The sequence below is a fragment of the Pavona decussata genome, unplaced genomic scaffold (assembly GCF_977016875.1).
Source record: "Pavona decussata unplaced genomic scaffold, jaPavDecu1.1 SCAFFOLD_92, whole genome shotgun sequence".
In the NCBI taxonomy this organism is placed as follows: Eukaryota; Metazoa; Cnidaria; class Anthozoa; order Scleractinia; family Agariciidae; genus Pavona; species Pavona decussata.
In genome coordinates this window covers 292,501-301,063 of record NW_028145509.1, presented here as the reverse complement: position 1 = coordinate 301,063, position 8,563 = coordinate 292,501, and the positions used below count along the sequence as shown (strand labels likewise).

Genomic DNA, 8,563 nt, shown 5'->3' with positions numbered 1-8,563 from the left:
TTTATTTACCCACCAAGCACGAAAGAGCTCTAGGAACTCGTTCAAAGCTGTCTGGCGTTCCAGGTTGAATTGGAATTGAATTTTACAAACATTTTTTAAAATTGTTTTCATCATAGAGAAGAGAATAAGAGTACTCCCTTATTTTACCCTAAAGTTAACGAAACAGGTGAGATAGCACGAGTCGAAACGAGTTGAGTCCTCTCCCGCGAAGGGACTCTGCGTAGCTTCTCCACCTGACGAGAGAATTTGCGCTCACCTGCGTGTTCCGCTGTCTTTAATATCCCTAAGGAAAACGAAGTACTACTTGAAACCTGGGAAGAGTAATAAGACTTGTCTTTTAGGTAAATTAGACCAAACGTTAGCTGATAAAGTTCTAATGAATGGAATGAAATTGTCCGCATTGTCCGTTCATATCTCTGAGGACCATATTGTCAATCCAATCTTTTGTTCAAAATTTAATATTGCAACGTGGTGTATGCGTGTCTCCCCTCAACGGAGCTCAAAGTTGATGGTAATTTTGTGTTAGCTTCAACGTGGCTCGCAGAACTTGAACAGCAAATCCCAGGAGAAAAACAACTTCAAGGTTTTAATTGCTTGGCAAAGTAGGTCCGCGAACATAACCCTAGCTACAGGAGTCCCTTGAATTGTGAGAAAAAGAGCACCTTCAGCATAGCTTCACAAAGCAAGGTAACCAAATAATAACTGAACTGGGCAGTGTTTGTCCTGACGGTTGACTACTAAAGAAAATAGGCAATGGTTAAAGCCCTGAAATGTGATCTTTACGCCAACAACTACCTTAGTTGTGTTTGAAAGTTTAGTAAGTTGACGAATTTGTCAATGGGAGGCAGGAGCCTATGTTTTAACAATTTCACCAACTCTTCAAATGTAAAAACGGAGAACCAAAACCACAGTAATTACTCTGGACAATCACGATAAACGTTGACGGTGCAATGAACCATTCAGAACTCGAACCAAATAAATGTGTTCAGATCGGGAAGGCACTTGATTGGCGCTTGACAAGGCGCGTGATTACCACAAGAGACTTTTTCTTGGGGCCTGGCATTCTCTGCGAGACCGAAATGCGGGCAATGAACATATTGATATTCCTGGAATTTACAGTTCACTCACGTGATTTGTTCTCTCGCGCGGTGACCGTTCGTTACGCGTCGTGACTGCAGCAAGCGCAAACTGTGAACCATTAGATAAGCGTTTTCTTGTTTGTCATTTTTTAAACCGACGAAGGCCGAAGATTTTCGGCCGAAACGTCTTGTTAAGTTTTTATAAACGTTTGGTTTTTAACGTTTTACAAGTCAGTGTCATACACATTTTAGATTGCATTATGTCCATTCCAGACTGCAATTTCAGTATATTTTAGTTGATCATAGTTTAGATACTTAAAGTTATGGTCCAGTTTATTCGTTAGAGACACTTGCGGTGGTGGAGAGAGCAAACAGTTACAATTAAGGTGGCTCTATACCATTTCTTCAGTTTTCGCTTTTAGTGATATATATATATATTTTTCTTGATGTTCCGATTCTTTCAACTCGGAGAAAATATCTGGGTTCAAACAGTTTTGAGCAGCTCAGTCCTTTTGCTTTACTAAAAACAAGGTTACAACTGGTAAACCCTGTTTCCATGGCAACCAACGGATGCTACATGTGTTGATTCCTTCACTCCTAGCTAGTTTCAAAACGGGTTTGTCCGAATTTCGCGCGGTTAAATTTCGCTTTTTTGTGTAAAGAAGAGAGAAACTCCAAAGCATCTCCTCGTTAAGTCAAAAAAAATTCTGTACAAACGTTTGGCCAATTTCTACAATTTTCGTTTTTGCAATTTTTTGCAGTTGTGCTTGTATAATTCTCCCTAAGATTTTTTGGAGTACAAATAACAGCAAAATCCTAACATTGAGCCAATTTTCAGAAAAATTCCCGGTAGAAAACTCGTTTAAATAGTCTTACTTTTCAGGCTAACACTGGCCTTTTTTCGCGCGCATCATAATGAAATTCACGTATCAGTTTGAAAACTGCGCGCGCTCGCGCCATTTTAGTACCCAGTCGCCGTGCGCCAAATAACTGTATGGAGTCACCTTAAAGCAGCCTTTTATTGTCAGTGATCACGTAACATTACAGAAATGATAATTCCTCATGAATTATCTTAATTACACTTTCATGGGCTTCAACTCTGCTGTGATGTGAAACAACATGGAGGAAGCTAATGCTTCAAATGATGTTAATAGCATTTTTATGCGTGGACACGACACAAACACATCCATAGCTGCCCATATTGGCACGCCTTGGATCAGTGGTGTAATGATTGGCGTCATCATATTTTATGGCACGGGTTCTCCCGGGTTTATGAGACCATTTTCCGTCGCTATCCAGGCGGTAAAAGTGGTAATCAACACCTAACAGGAAAAACAGAACGGAACGAATCGTATGTTAATGTCACTGGAATGGGAAGAAGGAATTGTCTTCTAAAGCGTATATACCGGTATACGAAGAACTTCAGAATGAGAAGAAAATTAGAGGATATATCTAAAAATCGCTAGATTTTGACGTCAAAACGATCAATTTTTCTATTTAAATCTAACAAGGAATTTTCTCCTCACCGTATGTCTATGTTGATATGTCTAACCACCTAATGGCTGACATTGTATCTGTCTGTCACTTTGATAGCCAGATGTCAGTCTGCCTGTCAGATTTTCTGTTCCACGTAATTTTTTCTCCAGAATGTTCCTGCCAGATACAGTTTAATGACAGCAAATGAGTGTTAGATTTGTTTACTAACCTGGTGCCACAGCTAGTGACACCAGGTGGCATGATCCTTTAGGAACTCTGGACACGGGGTTTGGGGCAAAGGGACCTCGAAGAGGTTGACGGAAGTTCACGACTTGCAAACCATCACGTACAGCAGCAGCTGTCGCCGCTGCTGCGTTCAACGCGAAATGGCGATATGGAATTCCATGGGCATGAGCAAACCCTTTCCCCGGTTGTGCAAAGGTACCGGTGGCTATGTCATTCGCATAGTTGTAGCAATTGTTATTTGACCGTCTACGAAGGTTGCCATTCCACCAACTTGGGAAATAGTCGGGTGCAAAGCGTTTTGTGACTTGCACGTCGGCGGAGACCTTTCCCTGATTGATCTCCTCAGAAACGCTCTTCAGGGTGGCTTCTGGTATGATGCCCTTTGGCATGGTACTCAATAGAAGCTGCTGGAGAGGCACCGTGTTAGGACCAACAACTAGATCCGATTCCGTATTCATCGTATCTTGAATTAGGAATCCCTTGTAGCCTAACCGCGCTGGCATATCTTCAGGGCCCAGTCGCTCGAAGCATGGTTAGCGCTAACCCGGGTTAAATACCATGACAACCTATAGGTTTTAATACCTCTTAACCAATGGTCAGCGCTAACCATGCTTCGAGCAACTCAGCCCTGGTCGTGATTGGTAAACTTGCCTTTTTTCGCTCGCTGTGATTGGCTTGCCACTTAACTATAACTTGGATCAGTCGATCGAATCGTCCACTGTGGATCCGGGCGGCCAGAAAACACAGCCAAGGTGACGGTTAAATCCCCTGGAGAAGAACAGAAAACATTCGCCTTGGAGTTAAGCCTGCTAGTTCACGCCTCCTCGTCGATCTCTTATCTCTAAACTGTTCGTAATTCGAGAAAATTCCAGTGTCTCGAAAATCGTAAGCGAAATAAGGGGAAAGTACCCGAAAATCATAGATGTTTGGAACAGCCACAGCAGGACATGTCGATTAAAATTTAGCTGTTCTCGAGCCATCGAAAATTCTAGGCAACCTTTGCTTCTCCGAACAGATATTTCATAGATATTTCAACTGTCGTTGGGTGCCCTTAGACTATTACTGATATTCATCGCACATTAGCATACAACTCAAGTTCAAAGGATTTCTCAATTCTTTCAGACCTTTCAGTCTTCCGATGAGATTCACTGAACATCGACGCAAGGCAGGGATATGTTTCGATGCACAATACGGTAACAGTTTTGTCGCGGTATGAGTTTACGCTCTTTACGAGGTTTCAATAACAGACCTTTACCGTATAAAATCGAAATAGGAAAATATCTGGAATATACACGCATCAGAAACTGACATCACACCCCGGTTGTTCAAAGAGCGGATTGTTTTATCCAACGATTAATTCGCTATCCAGGGGATAAAATATATTAGTTGGAGTACATTTTATCCGCTGTATAGCGATTTATCCGCTGGATAGAGTTATTCGCTCTTTGAACAACCTAACCTCGTTCCCAGGGTCTCTCCTCTTCGGGACGTGAAGAGGAGAGACCCTGGGATCGAGGCTGTGAACAACCTTGGCCAGGCCCCAGTTGTTCAAAGGCCGGATAACTTTATCCGCTGGATAAGGCACTATTCAGGGTCTAAAATATACTTCACGTTCAACGTTGTCCAAGGTTTTGGTACACTCCCAAACTTAACTGTGCTTAGAGTGGGCATATTCGCTCGTACAAGACGAAATATTGAAACCTTTGCGCAGATTGAAACTGTCGGATAGTGACTTATCCACAGGATAAAGTTATCCGGCCTTTGAACAACTAGAGCCAGATGTCTTTCAAAACTGTATGCAAATTAGCTCGCTTCAGTTCGACATTTTAACGGGTTTATAGTCGCGTATGTTCGCGGCATTTTGGTAAAATATCCTTTGAGTAGAAGACCAAAATGGTATTCTGGCCTTCATAGATTGAGAGCCTTTTACCGAAAATGATTTTATTTTATTTTCAAGTTGGACAGTGTCACGCAACAGGCGGACCGAAAATACTTTCTATTTAATATTTTTAAGTTCAACAACGTAGCTGCTGAAAATTTTAACCTCAGCTTCGTTTATTGCAAATATTTCACCTTGGTAGTTACATATTATGTACAGATATAAAAGGATGAAAGGGCTACGTAAAAAAGTCACGCAGCAGACTGACTTGTAATCGGGCAACTTGGGCTGCAATACCGGACATAGGAAAGTAATTCCTATTGTTTTGTTACATTTCTCTCCATTTGTTCAACAATTCCACAGAAATTGGACGAGACGTTTTTCTGATCACACAGTTGTTAATTTGGAAAGAAAACTTCAAATATTCTGCAATAAAGATGCTAGTTTTGGGTAATATACAGAAAAGCCAGATAAAAAAATAACAACAACAAATATTCAAATTGAACTGTGACGGACATGAAAGATGCACGATTTTGACAAATTTGTTCAATTTAAGGTGTCGAACTCACTCTATAATCTATGATTACTTCTGGTATTATATCGTGTTATGTGGACGATTTATTCCTACTAAATGTGTATTAAGTACATTTCGCCGAGGCAATTGTGAAGATAAACGTTTATGATCTGTTCGTTTTGTGTTAAATAAATTATCGTTGATTAAAGGGTTTTATTTTATGGCGTCCGTCGTGGCTTGTTGTGTTAGGGAATGTGATTTGTATTGTCTTATCCTGTACCGATCGAGTTATGCAATCGGTTAAGCAATTACAACCGAATGGGAAATTTAGAATTTGTTAACCGGCTCGATGCCACTCCTTGCTGTGTTACCGGTTTATGGGGATCAGTGGAAAACTACGATAGCCAGTCAAACATGTTCTGTGCTCAAATGAAATATTTCAAAAATATTCGATCTTCTCCACGCGTTGTCATGAGCATTTTACTCCCACTCTGTAAGTTTCATTTTTGGAAGCGCGAAGGACTGCTCGCTCACAAACAGCTAGCAGAGCGTCGTTGTAATCTTGTAAGATCTAAAAATACAGATCAAGTGCTTTCGCTAGCTAGAAATAGCGAGATTTTTATTTCACGGCGCTAAAATGACGATGAAAGAGAAACTTAACGCGTCCCGTAATTTTCGCGCCAAGTTTATAGCAACATTTTTGATGTGGCGAATAGTAGTTGCGGTTACAAAAGCCATGCACAGTTTACGTGTAGAGCTAATGGGCCTTTTGCACTAACTGGTCACATGGTAAAAAATCCACCATACTGGATGGCAAAAGAATGTAGTAGATCTGAACACAAAGGAATTCCAACCTGTGAAGCCTGACTTTCCTTTGTTCTTGATGTCCCAGTGAAGGATGCCAAGTGACCGGTTGGTGTAAAAGGCCCATTTCCCCGGAGTGAACTTGCCTCCAGGAAAATTCCATGGAAAAGTCAAAATTAAAAGGAACAAAAGACATTTCCCATGACAGTTTCAGAGGCAAGTTCTATGGGTTAATAACTATAATACGTGCTGTGTTCATCTTGGCGTCAAATCGTACCCGGTACTGTATTTCAAGCTCGGCAACAATCACAACATGGCTCTATCTTCATAAATTTCCACCACCGAGTGGTCCAGAACCCCACTGTCGCTGAAACCAATTTTGTGGTTTTGCTTGTCCACGTTGGTGAACGTCGAGTCGTTGTATTCTTAAATATAAAAGCAAAACCTGTAAGCTCAGTAAAAAGAGTATTGGTCGTTGGCGTCAATATTCCCTTCTTGAAATAAAGTGCTGAATTACTAAAACGTTTTGTGGTGGAGGTTGTCAATAAAAGCAGCAGAATTACCGAAAACGTTTCGTGTCACCCGTGTTTACACCGTTATTTTTCCGTCAAATAGAGTTAAAGGATTATCGTTCCCCTCGGGCAATTTACTGATGAGCGTGTAACCGCAAGCATGAAATCGATCGAACCCAGACTGAACTATTTCCCCGGCCAAGAGGAGCTTTGGGAAAGAAGTCTAGTGTAACTGCACCTACAAGTATGAGCTAGTTGAAAACATTTTTCAACCAAACAAACCAAAAACCTTTGGGCCAAATAAAACACGACGCAATTTTTCGTTTACCATGAACCTGTTAAGCCACAATCAGATAATAACAAAGGCAAAAGCCATTAGTCGACTTTTTCGTTAAGTGCTCCGTTGAAACATCATACAACAATTGTTAAAACCTGTGCTGGTGACGCCCAGCTAATTATATTCGTAACGTGAGAAGTGTCGTAAAAGACGGTAAAAGGGGTTCCATTAAAGATGTAAACTGGTACCAGTAGCTAAACTAATTTACCTTTTGTCAATTTTGTTTTGCGACTATTTAATTTGCTTTTCAAGATCCTCATCTTTGGGAAAAGGGATTTCAAAAACATCCACACAGAAATTTAATTCCTTATCCTCTTGCCTTACGACAATTATGGGCTTCTTGATTGAATGCGTAAAAAAAACAAAACAAAACAAAACAAAAAAAACGATTTTTGACTGCCCCGGTTATTTAAGTTATTCAAACTATGCTAAGCTAACTCAAAGTTACGTCAACATTGTGCAGGTCAATTTTAAGCATCATGGATGTATATTCTCGTAAATCATGTTAGACCCTTTGTATTTCGACATTGACTTATGTTAACCTCTTCTAATCGGTAGAAACGTGCTTACACAATGAAAGAATCTAGCTTCCTTTTTTTTTTTTAACCTTGGAGTGGTATTAATAAACGTTATTGAACGTCCAGGTCCTTGACTTTATTTAGAGAGGAACCCACAGACCACTTTGTAATTTACATTCTTGACAAAAATCAGCCATCGCTTATCAGATATTTAGTCGAATGATCAATTTCGTTCGCAATCAAAGCAAACTAGACACTAACTGCCAAAAAGGTTCAGTTTATATTCGTCTTCGTTGAGCCTCCACTTCATTGTTCACAGGTAATTAAGTCGCCTCACAGAGAATGTAGAATGAAACAAAGCGTAGAACAACCTCAGTATCCATGCAGTTCATGCAAGGGTGAAAACATGCGAGAAACGTAAAAAATCTGCTAGGCATTTGGCTCGTTTATTATTTAATGATCGAAGTGAATACTTCCTTGTTAAGATCTGAGTCGTTAGGGGGGAGGGGGAAAGAAGCATTTTGCTGCGATCAATAATATATAGGGCACTTGGCCTCATATTAACGATTGTCAAGCAAAAGTACTGATTCAATTTTGGACTCTCGTCACCCGAGCAACATAAGAGAAAGGCTAAAGTCTTTGAAGGAAAGTAAGTTCACTTTGTTTGCTGTGTATCAAAACCTCCAGTCGTGCTAAGACCTGTTAACATTTCAGTAATGTTTGGCCTAATCTACTCTATCCGTCTCTCCAAATAACGGGTAAATAAGTATCTTTGATCCATTTTGTTTGAAAAGCAGATCTCAGCCATGCCAGATATTTTACTCCTGCCAAAAAAAAAAAAAAAAGCAAACAAAAAAAACATCGGCAACGCTCCAATGGCCTTACCTCTTTTCAAAAAAGATCGGGAGCAAAAGCATTTTACTTTGTTATGGCATCAAGTCATAGGCCTTATCACGGTTTTCGACGCCATTTCGACGAGTAGGCAAACAGGCTTAAAATAACAGTGTTTGTATGGAAATCCGATGTCAAAAAAGTTTCATAAAACATTGCTTCTGAAAAATTCATGAATTGGAAACTTTTGGCACTAGGAAGAGGATTTTAAGAAAAAAATTGGAGGGATGTAGCTGTCCCAGAAAGCTTCCAGTCGTGTTTTTTTTAATTTTTTTTATACATTTGTCTGTATAGCGAACCATCCGTG

At 40.2% G+C, this 8,563-nt stretch overlaps 1 protein-coding gene and 1 long non-coding RNA gene across 2 annotated transcripts in view; one reads left to right on the top strand and one right to left on the bottom strand.

The window, feature by feature from the left end:
- Window positions 1–2,079: 2,079 nt before the first annotated feature.
- Window positions 2,080–3,307, bottom strand: LOC146473680 (insoluble matrix shell protein 1-like). The gene is made up of 2 exons (XM_085117580.1): window positions 2,785–3,307; window positions 2,080–2,401 (listed from the first exon to the last, which is right to left on the bottom strand). The coding sequence occupies exons 1-2, from the start codon at window positions 3,302–3,304 to the stop codon at window positions 2,217–2,219; spliced, it is 705 nt and encodes a 234-aa protein (XP_084973706.1). The 5' UTR covers window positions 3,305–3,307; the 3' UTR covers window positions 2,080–2,216.
- A 4,515-nt stretch (window positions 3,308–7,822) lies between these two features.
- LOC146473679 (uncharacterized) overlaps window positions 7,823–8,563 on the top strand; it is a 9,461-nt gene continuing 8,720 nt past the window's right edge. Inside the window, exon 1 of the long non-coding RNA XR_014866274.1 lies at window positions 7,823–8,014. This is a non-coding gene — a long non-coding RNA (uncharacterized LOC146473679). The remainder of the gene's footprint in view (window positions 8,015–8,563) is intronic.

Bases quoted from the DNA above. Each gene is read 5' to 3' on its own strand.
- LOC146473680 (XM_085117580.1), bottom strand. From the start codon at position 3,304: ATGCCAGCGCGGTTAGGCTACAAGGGATTCCTAATTCAAGATACGATG. The intron at 2,402-2,784 runs GTTAGTAAACAA...TTTTCCTGTTAG, and splicing joins GTCACTAGCTGTGGCACCAG to GTGTTGATTACCACTTTTAC.